Raw genomic sequence first — 17,385 nt, 5'->3', positions numbered from 1 at the left:
AAGGGATTTATACCCAGGTCTTCTGAATTGAAATCCAGCTCTCTTTACAACTATAACAAATATTTATGGACATATATGACCACAAATGTATGTTTGTAGAGGAAATTTAAAATTTGTCAGCTTTGAAGGAAAAAAAGATTCTACTCAAGAAGAAAATATTGATTGTTCTCTCTTTGGCCATGGGCAAGATGTTTTCAAAGATTTAGAGGGAAAGAATTTTAAAAAGGTAAAGGGAGATAAGGGATAAAGTGAAAGAGAGGAGGGAACAAAGTTTCCCACAGAAGACAAATTATAGTTTAAACAACTTTTTTTGTGACAAGGAAACTACAGCATTCTGGGCTGAGGTCAATGGAAAGCAGAACTAAAAGGAATGTACAACAGTTCTATAGAGTAACTATTGTAGACAGGGAGGAAAGAAGATAGTGTACTATTGTCCAATGTATCTATACATAATAGAACTGGTCTCAAACAAGCCTTGGATGGTCCTTGTCCTCCTCCATGGAATCACTCTGCCTTTGGTTCTCAGGGATAGAGAAGTTCAAAGGTCAATACTTGCACAGTCGGGACTATAAAAACCCAGAAGGATTTTCTGGAAAGCGGGTCATTGTGATTGGCATTGGGAATTCTGGAGGAGATCTTGCTGTAGAGGTCAGCCACACAGCCAAACAGGTTTGAATCATTCAATTATTTGTTTTGTTTGACCCTAACCCATCATCACACAAAAAAAAGAGTAAACCTATGTCATCTAGCAGCCTAAAGTGGCTTATGATTGGAGCTGCCTATGAATAGAGATGATATCTGAGAACCAAATGACATTAATCAGTGATAATTCCTTATGTTTTGTAAGAAGAAACCCTGAAAAATAATGCAAATCAATGTTTTTTAAATACTAAAATGAGTCAGTGGCTAAAGAATATTTAACTATATTGTCAAAATATTTCAAAAGCAGGAAAAAACATTATTGCAGAAACTATGAGTATTGCCTCTTTAGTCCTCATAATGAGGTCATGCAGCAGTGTGAATATTGTAGGTAAATAATGTCTATGAAAAAATATTCATTCCAGATATTGACTTTCCAACATAAAATCATACTTTTAAATTATACACAAGAAAAGCTTGGCTTCTTTTTTTTTCTTGTCCTATAATGCTTTTGTAAAAAACAAAACAAAGCAAAAAGAACAATTGTTTTTAAATTACTAGTCATATCCTAATTTCTATATTTTGAAAACCCAGATGTTCATGTATTAAAGTATATTAATGAAGGTTTTTATAAATGAAAGACTAAAATGAAAGGTTAAATCAATAATTTATTAAATGACATATAACTTTGCTAAACTGGAGAGGGTAAAGGAATTAAAAAAAAAAAGACAAAAAAACAGCCCTTGCTCTCAAGAAGTTCACATTTCAAGGAGATAAATGACTTCCAAACAACTATGTACAAACAAGACATACATGGAATAAATTGGAGATGATCATCAGTCAGGAGGTGCTTACCATTAAAAGGGGCAGTTCCTATTAATGGAATTTGTATTGAAGGACTTGAAGAAAGCCAGGAAGTGGAGATGTAAGGAGGGAGAAGATTCCAGGCATGGGAAAACAATTAGGGAAAATCAATGGAGTTAGAGGATGGAGAGTTTTATGTGAGGAACAATAAGGAGACCAGTGGACCACAGAGTGTATCAAGGAGAAGCAAATCACTGACAGAGACTACAGAGAGGTCTAATAAGGATGAGGATTAAGAGAATGCCAAAGGATCTGGAATTTTAAGAGATTGGTAATTTTGGAAAGAGTGATTTCAATTGAATAATGAGATCATGCTGAGAATTAAGAAGAGAGTGAGAAGAAAGGAAGGAGGGGTCTTCTATGATAGATGACCTTCTTGAGAAGTTTAGCCACAAAAGGGGGAAGGGGTTTTTTGAAGATGAAAGAGACTTTGGGAATGTTTGAGCAGCAGGGAAGCAGCTAATAGACAAAAAAATTTGAAGAAAAGTGAGAGAGGTGAAAAGATGCTGGAGAACTTGGGATTGTTTCTGTGTACAACATAGAGAGGTTTTTCTTGATAAAGAGAAAGGCCACCTCTTCATCTAAGATAGGAGTGAAAGAGAACATGGTATAGGAAAGTATCTGGATGATGGAAAATGGGGAGGGTGAGAGAAGAGGGAGTTCTTGGCAAATATCAATGTTTTTTAGACAAGGTTCTCAGATAAGGTCTTGGATGAGGGAAGAAAAAGCAATGAGAAGTTTGAGGAGGATCACTGTGTTGAGTAGAATAGTGAGTTGATGAGGGAGTTCTAAAAGGAATACCATTCCATAAAGACCCAGATGAGATGAAGTAGATCTCTAGCGGGCTCTGTCAGCATGGTTTTGTGGTTTTATCCAACTTCTTTCAGTAGCATATGACTAAGAGCAAAGTGGATGGTTGGAGTCATCAGCGGTTGAGTGTTAGAAGAGAAAAATTAGTGATACATTAAATGGGCAAAGAACTGGTAGCTTGTGATGAAAGCAAAGGAGAGAGTCGATATTTTGGGAAATTTGAACAAGGAGAGAAAACATTCAAGGAAGAAACAAGGATCACGAAAAGTTTCATCTGAGCTGAGTTGGAGAGGAAATGAATTTCAACAGGCAGAGAAGAGGAAGGAAGGGAGGGCGGGGCACACAAAAGTAGGTAAAAGAATGTTGTTTGAATGTACAATACAAAAATGGGAGGAGGGTAAAATTAGAGTAGAGTGGAGTTGTGCTATAAAGGACCAGACTGAGGAGGTTGAGGAGGTTTTATTTTATCTGAAAGGCAATAAGGAATCACTGAAAGGTTCTTGTTTGTTTTTTAAACAGGGGAGTCAGTGTTCATAAAGGAGTGTTAGAAAGATTATTTTGACAACTGTAATGAAGGAGGGATTGGAGAGAGGATTCAGGGAGGAAGACCAATGCAAGATTTACAAGGAATGAATTTAGGGTAGTAATAATAAGAATGGAGTGACAGAGACAGATATGAGAGATAAAAGAGGCAGAATAACAGTGGAGACACACTACCTAATTTCCTGAGATTCTACTAGAAATTTGATGCTTCCATCAAACAAAGAAACATCAACAAGTATTTCTTGACATTACTTTGGGCAAAGCATTGTACTATATGGAGTACATAAAGAAATCTAAGACAGGGGCGGCTAGGTGCACAGTGGATAGAGCACCGGCCCTGGAGTCAGGAGTACCTGAGTTCAAATCCAGCCTCAGACACTTAATAATTTTACCTAGCTGTGTGGTCTTGGGCAAGCCACTTTACCCCCATTGCCTTGCAAAAAAAAAACCTAAAAAAAAAGAAGTCTAAGACAGTCTCTGTACTCAAGGATCTTCAGTCTATTTGGGAAAGTAAAATATGAATACATTTGTACAAAAATAATCATATATAATATATAAATATGTAAATAATCAATATAAGAGATGTTACAATGAAATGCATAATTAATTCTCAGATGGGGAATAAAGAAAATAAATTCTTTAGGAGTTGTTTGGAAAGAGAAGTCACTGTAGCTACAGTAGACTGAGAAGATATCATGGAGGCTTTCTTCCATGTTAAGTTGACTCTTACTAGGGTTTGCATAGGCAGAGAGATGTAAGAAGAGGATTCTAAGCAGGGGAGATAAGATGATTAAAATCAAGGAGGTAGAGTTTGTGGTGGAAGAACAGTGAATTGACCATTGTGATTGAGTTGGAAAGTTTGGAAAGATAAGTAACTAAAAATTAAGTTGGATGGATAGGTTGGAGGTAGATTGTTGGAGTGTCTTGAATATCAAATGAAGGAGTCTGGATTTTATCCAGCAGGAACTTGATAAAACTGGTGTTCTCTTCTTCTCAGGTCTTCCTCAGCACTAGGAGAGGAGCATGGATATTAAATCGTGTGGGGGATAATGGATATCCTGCTGATGTTCTCTTCCATTCCCGACTTAAATACTTTCTCTCAAAGTACTTAAGTCTATCTGCAAAGAGTTCATTTATGGAAAAAAAGATGAATGCAAGGTTTGACCATGAAATGTATGGCCTGAAGCCAATGCACAGGTATGCTCCTAGCATATAAGGCAGGAGGTGGGAGCTGAATGGGTGAAATAAAAACTGAGTGGATAGAATAAAAAGGTGTTCCCAGCAATCCAGAAGTAGAATGATCAGAATCTCTGTGCTGCCCAGTTAATAAGTAAACAGTGGTCCAGGAAAGTAATAAGTAAACAGGGACCAGCTTGTCAATGGCTTCTTCCACTGGGTGTGTATGTTGGTAGTTTAATTGACTCACATTACTATAATCCATGAAAACCCCCAGGATTTTTCCATAGTAAAATGCTTTCTAGTCACATCTTCCCAACACTGCATTATTGATCTTTTTTGAGTCTGAGTCAAATAAGAACAGCCTACCCTCTAAGGAGAGCCCATAAATATTCTCCAGTAATAAGCCATATACCCTTATATCATGTATCAAAATTTGCAAATCACACTGATCCTCTTAGAAAGGTAATGCAAATATTATTATCCCCATTTATAGATAAGAAAATTAAGAGATTAAGTGATTTACCCTAATCACACAGTTGGTAAGAGGCTGAGTTGAAATTCAAACCCAGGTTAGTCCTGCACTTAATCATTGTCTCTTAAGCAAGACTGTTTCTTTTCCAGTCCTCTTTCTTTCCCTCTTTTGTCTTCAGATTCTAGACCATCTGGGGGTTCTATCAACTTCATCTTTTCTATCACAAAGCCCTAATTTATGACTTACTGGTATATGTTTACTAGACAGACCAACACATATCAGAATAGAATACTCTGGAGAAACTCTAGAATGTTATTGAAACTCCCTCAACTCAAACACTTTCTCATCTACCTGGTACTAAATAATCTTTCTCTTTCATGGTTTCTTTTTTATCCTTGCTCTTTCTTATGTCTTCTTGTTACCACCACCCAGATTTCTGAGCCAGCACCCAACAGTCAATGATGAACTGCCCAACAAAATTATTTCTGGACGAGTGAAAATCAAGGGGAATATAAAGGAATTCACAGAGACAGCCGCCATCTTTGAAGATGGCACAAGAGAGGATAATATTGATGCTGTTATCTTTGCTACGGGCTATAGTTTTGACTTCCCCTTCCTTGAAGATTCTGTCAGAGTGGTCAAGAATAAGATTTCCCTGTACAGGAGAGTATTCCCTCCTAATTTGGAGAAACCAACACTTGCTATTATTGGTCTGATCCAGCCACTTGGAGCCATCATGCCCATTTCAGAACTTCAGGGCCGGTGGGTCACACAGGTATTTAAGGGTAAGTGATAACAGGCTTGTGGGAAGGGATCTTATTTTACTGATTTCAGGTATATAACTTGGGGAAATAGCAAGAAATTGTTTTGAGTTTAATTCTATTTTAGACTGTGCCTATAAACATCTAGACACTCCCTGATTATTTACTGCTTAGCTCAGTTTTTAACCTTTTTTCTGTGTAATGGACTCCTTGTCTTCTTAGAATAATGTTGTAAATGCATTTAGTAAAACACATGGATTATAAAGGAAAGTAATTATAATTAAATGCTCTTATTAAGATTTTTTTATGTTCATCAATTTCAGGATAATAAAGACCTGACTTAGATAGTTATATCTTACAACATTCTTGCAACATTTCGTATTATTTAACCAATATCTCAGGTATATAAAAGCAAAGTAGAAGCTTACTACAAATACAAGATAACACCTTGTTGAGCCAGGAATAAAACTCCAAAGTATTTAGATCTCCATCTTTAAGTTTTCCTCTTTCTATCACTTCTCTTTTGTTATTATTTTGTTGTTGTTATTCAGCTATTTCAGTTGTGCCAAAATCTTTTTTTTTTAGTTTTTTTTGCAAGGCAATGGGGTTAAGTGGCCTGCCCAAGGACACACAGCTAGGTAATTATTAAGTGTCTGAGGTAGGATTTGAACTCAGGTAATCCTGACTCCAGGGCTGAGTTCTCTGTCTACTACACCACCTAGCCACCCCATGTCCAAATCTTTATGACATCATTTGGGGTTTTCTTGGCAAAGATACCAGAGTGGTTTGCCATTGCCTTCTCAGCTAACTTTACAGATGAGGAAACTGAGGTAAACAAGGTTAAGTGACTTTCCCAGGGTCATAAATCTAGCTAATACTGTCTGAGGCCAGGTTTGAATTAGTAAAATTACATATTTCTGATCAGACCCAGAACTCTAACACTACACACCAAGCTGCACATTTGTTACGGTTAGTATCATTACAATGATAATGATCATTGTATTGGTCACATTTCCTTGAGTTATTTTTTGAGATAATGATTTTATATCCTTAGTTAAAAAATAGGAGAAGTATTATTAGCAGAAGACCATGGCTCATCATGGCATGAAAGTAGATCTACTTTCACAAAGGCTTTGCTAGAGAAAGCCTAAGCTGAAATAAGGTCTATATGCTAGAAATCCTTTTGTAAGAATCTAGAGACAGACTGTCAGGTTTCCAAGGACCAAACCTCATCACCTACAGATTCCCTACCACCATAATGGCCACTAATTGGGATTGAAACAAGTCTTGGCAGGAATATTGAAGAAAAAAAGTCTTCTTCTCCTCCTTCCATCCCCCATGAAGTTGTGCATAGGTAACACACAAAAAAGGAATAGCAGAAATTTGCCAGCAGTAACATCATATAATGGATCATTTCCCCACTAATGGCATGGACCTGGAAGTCCAATTTCCTATTGGATAGTATACTTTTTCAAAACATAAGAGGAGAGCATTGTGTTACAATAGGTTGCCTTTAGCCTGGATGTCACAGACTGCTATTAGATTTCAGGATGGCTCAGGTGAACTTTGATCAGGGAGAAATGTACTGTTTTTTCATTAACCTCTAACTAAAAGTTAACATTTTCTTCAATTATTTAAAAACATTATTCTAAAAAGAGATCTGTCTTCACCAGACTGTGAAATGCAAAAATAGGTTAAAAATATTTGGCTTAAAACAATCCCAACTCAAACAGATTGTTAGCTTGATTGTCCAGAATATTACCTCAGAGAAAAACTGAATTGTTGATAGGAATAGAGAAAGTCTAAACATACATGCAGGGGTCCACACTTGACACAAAGATAGTAGAGAATAGATGAAGAGAATATATCCTCAAAATTCCAGTGAATCAATGTATGAGCAAAGGAAGCTATAAAACTCTACATTCTAAAGGGAAATTTTTATTTGAAAGCTACCCACAGAGTTTTAGCCTTGCAATGGTCAGTCATGCAGAATGAAACCACTTGGGAGGGTGAGGAAGCTGATCATGGTCATACCATATGGCAATTTGGAAAATAAAAATAAAAGGGAAAGAGCAAGACAGAGAGACAATGCCTCTCAACCTGAAAAGCTTCTTGCTTCAGTCCAAAGATCAGCTAGAAAATTCTTCTGCCATGACTGAATTCTGACTGTGTCCTGGCTTGTCACTTGACCTCTAATCAACAAACATTGCCATGATTCCACAAACACTGAGATTCATTGGCTATGTGATCTCGAGTGGGTCATGAATTTTTTGGTCTCAAGTTTCCTCACTTACAGAAAAAGAATAGAATTTTACTGCCTCTTTAACAGGATAATGATAAGGAAAACACTTGGAAAACTGCAAACCATTGTAAATAGGACCTAGGATTTCTGTTTGACTAAGGACCCAGGATCATCCCTCTTTAACAAAAATGTAAATACAAGATTTATAATTGATTACATTGAATCTGTTTACTTAGAAAATTTGATTAAAAATAAATGGAAAAACCTGTCAAATTCACATATATACATATAATATACATATCACATATATATTTGAGTATATATGTATTATGTGTAATATACACATATGTGCATATAGTGTATATGCAGTATATGTAAATGTATGTGTATATGTAGAGATATTTGTATATGCATACATATATATATTTTTTTAAGGGCCAAGCTCAGATTGAGTAAGTTTGAGGTTAGGTTTGGGGAAGGGAGTCTTAGCTTCCATTACTAATAAATAGTCCTCATCTTCAGACCTCTGTTTTGCTTTCATGGGCCAGAAGGAAAGTCCATTGGGAATAGGAATTATTTCCTGCCATACAACAGGCACTTAACAAATGCAGGTTGATTGAATGAGTCATGAAACTAGTCCTGCCACTCACATATTGTGAGAAAAATATATAACCTCACAGAGTAGAGTATTGTGCATTATATGTTCTTTACCTAAGGGGCAAAACTAAATGAAAAATGGACTCAAAGCCATTTCCTTTAGAATCCTCTTGACATTTTCTGACCTTGCCTCCTTGGTCTCGGGAACTTCCATCTACCCTAAGTACATGTTCTGTGAGGGATTCTTTGACCCTTCATCTGAAAGATATTTTAGAAGGTGAGGCTTCTCTGTCTCCTGAGGTTTTAGGCTTAAATTGTGATTTTACATAACTGCTCCATTTCTCACTGATATAAAGCCCCTTTGTTTTGAGTTGGACTACTGTAAGGGAGCTGGTTTTGCTTCTTTGCATTTCTTCTTGAAACTAAATATGACTGTTCACATTTATAAAATATTTTATTTTATTTGGGTGGGGGGAGGGGACAAAGAAGATTAAGTAACTTGCCCAGGGTTGCACAACTAGTTAGTGTTAAGTTTCAGGGGCTAAATTGGAACTCAGGTCCTTTTGATTTTAGGGCTGGTCCTATAGAGCATTTTAGTTGTACCTATAGAGCATTTTAAAGGTGATGGCATTCTCTGCTCATTACAATCCTGTGAGGAAGGTAGTATAAATAGAATGGTGTCTTCTCCAATTCATGTTACCTTTCTGTGAAAAGGAGAATGGCTTGGTGGACCCAGCAGAGTAAGGAGGGAAGAGTTATGGAAAGAATATGAAGATGCGCTTTCTTTAGCAGTATTCTGCTCAAATTAAGAAAAAAATTTAATTTGCCCCAAAGTCAAAACCATTTGGAAGCCATTAGGCAGAGTCCAGATGAGTGCTTATCCCACTATGTTATAGAAAGAATTCCTGTTTAAGCATAGCTTTGGACTAGGTGAAGGGGAAGCAAGAAAGGAATGATAATAATGATAATAATGGTGATGCTGATTCAGAATGATGATGCTGATGAGAATGATGATATTTGTCCTTCATTCTCAAAGAAGACCGTGACATTAGGAAAGTGATGCCATGACATGCAAGTGAATTGATTTGAGTGATGGAGTACTGTGTTAAGTCCCCAGTCTCACTTTCTCCTCTGGCCAGATGGTCAGATATGAATCAGGATGACTGGAGATGCCCCTAGATGTGAGGCAATCAGGGTTAAGTGACTTGCCCAAGGTCACACAGCTAGGAAGTATCAAAGGCTGATTTGAGCTCAGTTCTCTCTGACTCCAGGTCTAGCACTCTATTCACTAAATTAGGTTTTCCTGTGAATCAACCCATTGAGTAGAGTATTATTGTGACACCTGAAAGAAAAACTCTTGAGACCCAGTAACTAGTAATTCCTCTGAGGATAAATTCTACTCAGTTTTCTTATATGACTTCTATCATATAGAAAAGCAACAAAAACCAAAGGAAATGCTTACTGTACTCTGACTTCACTTTCTAGGAATATTAGTAATTAGCATTTAGAGTTTTAAAGCAATTTACAAAAATCATCTCATTTAAACCTCATGACAACTCTTGATATTGTCATCTTCATTTTATAGATGAAGAAACTGAGCCTGGGGTAGAGGGGAGATCACAGACGTAACATATCCAAGGCAACTCTTCTTCACTTCCAACATTTCTTGCACATTGCCACCTACTTTCCTAGGTGCAGGAATACTTAGGAGTTCAGAAAAATAAACTCACAATTTTAAAAAAAATCACTTAAAAATGTGAGATATGATAGAGACAATTAAAAGCAAGATATAAACTATATATATATATATATATATTTATATATATTTAATTAATTAAATACTATTCTGGTTTTAGTTTTCATAGAAATCTTGTGAAAATTAATATGGAGTTACTTAGGTTCAAACTTGAACTCTTACAGGATCAACTCTTTGAAGTTGGGAACCATGATTAATACATTCTTGTATTAGGGGCAGCACAGTATGTTATAGAGTAAATATTTGTTGACCAATTCATTCTGAATGAGAATCTGACCTTTTGAGAACTGAAGATTAATTTGTTTATGTTTTAGGACTAAAGACCTTGCCTTCATACAATGAAATGATGGAAGAAATTACTAAAACTAAAGAAGAAATGGCCCAAAGGTAAGAAATTTACAAATCCCATCTCTGTTCCTTCCCAGGTATCAGACTTTGGGCAAGTCACAACTTTTGGGGGTCTCACTTTTTTCATCTTTAAAATTAGGAAATTAGACAAAATGGTCTCGGAGGTCCCTTCTAAGTGCTAACATTTCATGAGTCCATCAGATATATATTTATTTCCATCCCTGTGTACTTTGCATCTGATAGGAGCAAAATTTAGTTGGCTCCTAATGACCTCATGGTCCAGAATGTTATCCCTAGCAACCTAGCTGTTTTTCATTATATAGACAGCACAAAGAAGGATCTGATATAATTACCCACAAACCAAGGGATAAAGAAAAACAGGTCAAAGAAGTTCCTCAAATCCATACCTGAAATCCATGAACTCAAGCAAGGGTGAGAGGAAAAAGTGAAGCATTTAATTGTAGTTATGTTTTGCTTGGAGCAAAATGGATCTGTTCAGGTAGAAATACTAGAGGCAGTAAGAAGTATGGTACTGGAAGGGGAGAAATCACAGACTAGTAAGGCAAATTCCAAATTTCTTTGTCAGCGTCTCTGGCACTGGTCTTCCACATAGATGAGCTACTTTTGAGGGAAAGCCATACTGAAAGGTCTAAGTTAGCAGGGACCTCCCACCTGTAACTTACTTTTCATCTAGCCCAAAGGGAATTGGTGGCAGGTCCTCCTGTCCACACCTCCAACTGCCTATTAGGTATCTCAGACAGAATGTCTTCTAGATATCTTAAACTCAGTATTTTTCTAACTGAACTCATTATCTTTCTCCCTAAACCTCTCCCATTCAGACTTCTGTACTAGCTCCACCATCCTCCCATTCTCCAGGCTTACAACCCTATCTCTCAACCCCTCCCCCTGTCCAATGTCCTGTCAATTTAACTTTATAACATCACTCTTCTGTGTTGTCTCTTTCTCTTCTCTGACACAGCCACCCCTCTAGAGCAGGTCCCCATCCCCTTATTCCTGACTATGGCAATAGCCTGAGAGTGAGTGCCTCAAGTCTCTCTCCATTTTTAACCATTCCCCATTCAGGAATGACTGTGATTTTACTGAAGCACAAGTTACCTGCCTCTTCAATAAACTCTAGCAGCTCCCTATGACCTATAGGATTAAATATTAAGTTCCTATGGTGTTCAAAGCCCTTTATAATTTGGGGCTCTCCCCTACTCTAGTTTTCTTACATCTTACATATGCCTTTGGTCCAACCACACTTGGCCTTCTGGCTATTACCAGAGCCAAACCCTACATCTCTCAACTTCAGGTATCTTCATCCATCTCCCTCATACCTGAAATTCTCTTCCTCCTCATCTTCATCAACCAGGAGGTTTCTCTTACTTCCTTCAAGTCCCAGCTAAAACTCCCCCCCTTCAACAAGAAGCCTTTCCCATCACCTCTTAATTAATTCTACTACCTTTCCTTTATTAAATATTTCCAATTTTTCCTGAATTTCGTATGTCCATAATTATTTGTATGTTGTTTCACCCATTAGATTGTGAGTTCCTTGAGGGCAGGGAATATCTTTTTGTCTCTGTCTCCCTAGCACTTCATTTGAACTCAGATCTTCCTGATTCCAGGTCCCTATGCCACCTAGTATCCTTACTAACTAGTTGATATGAAGGATCCAACCCCAAATACTAATGTAAGATAAACCATAATAAATGAGCAATAAGTCACAGACAAATGCACTGTTAATTCAGAGCAGAGACATCTCTCCTTTCTAGGACTCATCAGAAAATGTTTCCTAGGACAGACAGAATTTGAGCTGAGCCTTGAAATACCTCTAAGAATTAGGCAGAGAAAAGTAAGAATTCGGGGTAGGTATTCTAGGTTCAAGTTTCAACAAGGAATACTGAGCCATCATTAAAACTTTCCCTCACAAATGAGGCAAGTCCATAGTCATCCTCCCTTTCTCTAAATAACTATGGCACCACTCAGTATTAAATTATAAGCTGTCTGGATACTGTTGTCTGTTTCCTGTGTCTTAGTCTTATCTCCTCAACAAGATGTAAGCTGCCAGAGGGTGGAATTCCTATTATACATCCACAACTTTGAAAGCAGTGCCAAGTCCACTGTGAATACCTGTTGATTGACTGGTTGGACTGATGAAAGATCAGTGCTTCTATCTTTCTTTCCATAGATATGTGGAGAGCCCCCGCCACACCATCCAGACAGACTACATGGAATATATGGAGGATCTGGCTGAGGTGGTGGGGGTGAGACCCAACCTTCTGTCCTTGGCCTTCACTGATCCCAAACTAGCATATCATATGCTCTTTGGACCTTGTACGCCACTCCAGTATCGCGTTCATGGCCCAGGGAAGTGGGCTGGAGCCCGAAACGCTATCCTTACAGTGAATGACCGTATCCAGAAGCCATTGATGACAAGGGTGATGAAAAAAAATGACCACAACTCTTCGAAGGTGATGGTTGGCAAACTGATGCTAGCTGTAGCCTTCATTTCTATTATCTTATCTTATTTTTAGCTCTTGAACTCTTTGCTGCAGTTTTCAGGGGTTGCTAGATTAAAAGATGCCTTCAGAATGTCAAGAGAAACCGGTGGAACTACTCTCTACTCTTCAACTCGGGACTTTTCTTTCCAATCACTTCTACAACCTTCACTTCTATTTTTCCCCTTTCCCCCATTTTCATTAATTCAGTTCCCCTTCCTCTTTTTGTTCACCCATCTCCGAGTCTGACCCAAAACTCTGGGACAAGGCCTTATGTCCAATTCTTTTTTTTAAATAAGGCAACAGGGTTAAGTGATTTGCCTGAGGTCACACAGCTAGGCAATTATTATTGTGTCTGAGGTCAGATTTGAACTAAACAACCTTGACTCCAGGGTTGATGCTCTTCTTATGTCCACTTTGGCTGAGACAATGCTATCAGACTGTTATTGGAGCTCAAGTAAATTGTGAGGTAGCACGGTGGATTGAGCACCAGGCCTGGAATAAGGAAGACTCACCTTCATGAGTTCAGATCCAACCTCAAATACTTAGTAGCTGTGGGACTATGGGCAAATCACTTCATCCTGTTTGTCTCACTTTCTTTATATGCAAAATGAGTTGGAGAAGGAAATGGCAAACCATCCCAGCATCTTTACCAAGAAAACGTCAAACGGGGTCATGAAGAGCCAGTCAGACATGACTGAAAAGACTGAACAACCATAAACTGTCCTAGCTATCTGATGTGACCATAAAACTGACAGGGGCCATAGTAACTTGTTGAAGCCCAGATAAGAAATTCATCTAGAAATGCTGATGCCCCTAAGATTTTGTAATAAGTAGGCTTAGCCCTCAAGAAAAATGACTGAAACAAATTATAGCTTGAGCTAGCTCAGGCTAATAGCATAGTTTCATTTAACCCAACATTTCTGTGATTAGAATGAACCAGTGCAGAAGAAATAAGACCTCTGTTTACTTCTCTCCCATTCCAAGCCAGATGCCTTGTGTGTCTCAATAACAGAGATGCAAAAATAAAAAAAAAAATCCTTAGGCAGAATTCTCATAAGTGATCTGGGCTCTCTCTGCCTCACTTAGGAGGTAAATGATCTTTCAAAAATACATGGGCCCCCCTTACAAAAGAATTTTCTTCCACATCCCATCACAAGCTGTTTTCTGTTTGCAACAACTCTTGTGCAATATTATATAACATCTGGGATCAGTGCCCAGCAATGGACTGGTTAAACAAACCACACTATTTGCAGATACTGAAGAAGTGACTGTTCTGGAGATTATTGGGAGGCAGAATTACAACTTCCTCCAAATAAGAGTTGGCCTTTCCTTTAAAGACTGCTTTAAAAAAAATTTTAAAACAAACAAACAAAAAAAAAAGACTGCTTTTAACTTGGACCTTTCTAATCCTTTTAAAACATTTCTCAGTTACCCTGTGTAATCTTAGAGGATGACCTTTAGTTTATTGACTGATTTATATAATTGTGGAAACAACTTGCACCTTAACTCTATTTACCTTTTCTTCTCCTTTTTCTTTCTGGAGTTATCTTTTAATAAGTAAATTTAACCTGATTAGTATATGATTAAGGGAAAGGATACCATCCCTGTGTGAAATACTACTCAGAGCTCCTCCTCTAAGGATTTTCTCCAAAAGAGCAATTCTCAAAGTGTGAAAGCAATCTGGGGAACACTGAAAGTCCCCACACCCTTTCAGAGGATTGTTGAAATCGAAATTATTTTCAAGATAAAGCTAAGAAATTTAAATTTCTAATATGGTAAATATCCAAATACTTAAATATTTCATTTATATGTGTATAAAAACATATTTATGTGCACATGTATACATTTACATGTATATAGATATATGTGAACGTATTTGGGGTGAGAAGAAAGAGAGTTCTGATCTGACCTTAGACTACACTCACCAATTGTATGATGCTGGGCAACTGACTTAACATTGCTTGCCTCAGTTTCCTCAATTGGAAAGTGAACTGGAGAAGGAAATGGTAAACAAATTCAGTATCATTGCCAAGAAAACCACAGATAAGTTCACAGAGAGTTGGACATAACTGAAACAACAGAATAACAATATATATATATATATATATATATATATATATATATATGTACATGTATGTACATTCTATATAATCCAAAATGTTTTTATATATGTATGTGTGCATATGTTACTATTTGCCATATTTTAAATTTAGCACATTAGAAATCAGAAATATGTAACAAATTTATACATATATACATACATATACATATATATATATATATATATATATATATATACATATATATCCCACATTAAACAAAAGCTTGGGGTGGGGGGAAGGAGGGTGGTGGGTCCATAATTTTTAAGCATGTAAATAGGTGCTAAGACTAAAAACTTTGAAAACCACTCTTCTGGAGGAATAGGCATATGTGCACTTCATTGAAGTTTCTTCTGGGGCCATTAACTCATTCTCTTCTGACAGTAAGGAGAACTGTTCTTACTGTAAGCTAAGTAATGCAAGCTAAATGCAAGCTAAATGTTTGCTAAGCTAATGCAAGCTAAAAATAAAGATTAAGTAATGAGTGCTTATAATGTGACAACAAAGGTCTTTTTAGATAGAACTTTTACATTTTTGTAATGACAGGACTAGTGGGTATTAATATGAACTGTTCATCAGATCAATATGGCTTATTTGAGTCATGGAGAAGCTTTGTTATTTATCCAATTATGTTAAGTTTGATTAAAGTTGAAAAGCAAGTGAATGGCTTTTGTTCTGAAATGGGTTTGGAATCATAACACCAGCACAATTTCCTCTGTGAATGAGTTCCATTAGACATTTGATCTGTCTTTTTTTTCACCCTTTAATCTAAACTGTATGAATAAATCACTGTGCAATTTGTTTGATAATTTTGTTCTCTTTGATGAATAATTTTCAAGCACAAATATCCTCCAGAGGTAGACAGGGAGTGCAGAGTTATATCAAAAAGAACTGTGTTCAATGAAGGGTTGTGGGCATGTGTTCAAATTTGTCCTCACATACTTTTAAGTTATGTGACTCTGAGGAAATCACATAATCTATGTTTGCCTCGCTGCCCTCAACTGTAATAACAGCATCTCCCTCACAAAAGTTATTATGACTATCAAATGAAATAAAAATTGTAAAGCACTGTGTCAGTGTAAATGTTTATTTTCTTCTTTTCCTTCTCACCTAAGAAATCCTATTCAGCAAATGCTTGTGAAAAACTTACCGGTTATAGAACAGGGCACCGAGAGCTGGAAGAAAGTCCGGCTCTTTAAATTAAGATTAAATTAAATTAACCATTACTGCCATTGTGTACTTTGGAGTCTAGTAGAGGATTATGGTATATGTGCAGAAAACAAAGGGCAATACCATGAAAAGTGTGTTAGAGAGTTCAGAAGAGTACTATCATTGAATTTTAGAGTTCAGAGCCTAATCCCTATCTGAATACACAACCCTGCAATATCCCCTTACAAGTGGTCATCCTGTCTCCCACTTCTTGAAGACCTCAGTGATAAACAACCCCTTATTTCCAAGACACCCACTCTACCTTGGACAGTTTACTTGGTTAGGGCATGCTTCTTAGGTTCAGTCAAAACTCTGTTGGGGTTTTTTTAATCAACCTCTATCCACTGCTCCTAGTTCTTCTGATCTCTGGGACCAAAATAGAATAAGTCAAAACCCTTTTCTATGGGGCAATCCTTCACAGATGTGAACACAATTATATCTCCCATGACCCAGTGAATGGAACACTGGGCTTAGAATTAGGAAGACTCATCTTCATGAATTCAAAACTGGTTTCAGACAATCATGTGACCTTGAACAAGTCACTTCACCCTGCTTGCCTCAGTTTCCTCATCTGTAAAAAGAGCTGGAGGAAAGAAATGGCAAACCACTCCAATACATTTGCCAAGAAAATCCAAAGAGAAATCGAAAATGACTGAAAATGACTAAAGAACATTATATTTGATAATTCTGAAAAGAGTGGTTTCAGTTGAATCATAATTAAAGAGAGTTACAAAAAGATTGAGAATAAAGGAGTGGAGGCATCAGCTTCAGACAGCCTTCTCAAGGAGAGATATGGAACAACAGAGGGGATGACCAGATCAAGTGAGGGATTTTTAAGGATAGAGGAGATGAACAATAGGAGGCAATAGGGAAGCAGACATCAGATAAGGAGACATCAAAAATAACTAAGAGTAAGAATGATAGAAGGAGCAACAATTGACTAGACAACACATGGGATGGATGAAATAAGATCATTTGTGTGCCTAATAATGTTTTCCTTAGCAAGAAGGGCCAATTTTTTATGTAAAAAAAGGAGTGAAAGAAGGGATAGTGGTAGATGACATCTGAATCAGGTGAGAAGAAACCTAAAAGAAGAGGAATCAGCAAATGGTTTCATTTTTTCAGTGAATATAAGACAAGATTCTCAGATGAGAGAATGAGAAATGGAGGGAGCCAGAGAGGATGGCACTGTCATTTACAGGGGGTCCAGAGTGGAGGTTCATATAAGAACAGAGGTGTTCTGCAGGAGGACTTCTAGGGAAGATTCCAACAGGTGTCCATGAGAGTCAGTGGAAGCCAGTGGGTTCACTTGCCCTTCAGTAAGAACATCGAAAATGAAGTGAATACATTGGGTTGTGGGTAGGG

The 17,385-nt window shown here is 37.2% G+C and overlaps 1 protein-coding gene across 4 annotated transcripts in view; it reads left to right on the top strand.

Annotated features, from left to right (window-relative positions):
- The window catches only part of FMO5 (flavin containing dimethylaniline monoxygenase 5), a 28,586-nt gene extending 12,681 nt beyond the window's left edge, over positions 1-15,905 (top strand). For all 4 annotated transcript variants that reach the window (XM_074188604.1, XM_074188603.1, XM_074188605.1 and 1 more), the window contains exons 5-9: positions 527-669; positions 3,854-4,053; positions 4,940-5,292; positions 10,178-10,250; positions 12,400-15,905. In XM_074188604.1, coding sequence (XP_074044705.1) covers positions 527-669; positions 3,854-4,053; positions 4,940-5,292; positions 10,178-10,250; positions 12,400-12,745 — 1,115 coding nt within the window. In that variant the 3' untranslated portion in view covers positions 12,746-15,905. The remainder of the gene's footprint in view (positions 1-526; positions 670-3,853; positions 4,054-4,939; positions 5,293-10,177; positions 10,251-12,399) is intronic.
- The last annotated feature ends 1,480 nt before the right edge of the window (positions 15,906-17,385 follow it).

This window comes from Macrotis lagotis, chromosome 5, assembly GCF_037893015.1.
Source record: "Macrotis lagotis isolate mMagLag1 chromosome 5, bilby.v1.9.chrom.fasta, whole genome shotgun sequence".
Classification (NCBI taxonomy): Eukaryota; Metazoa; Chordata; class Mammalia; order Peramelemorphia; family Peramelidae; genus Macrotis; species Macrotis lagotis.
Note: the sequence above shows the minus strand (reverse complement) of the source record. Positions and strands in the feature narration are given on the sequence as shown.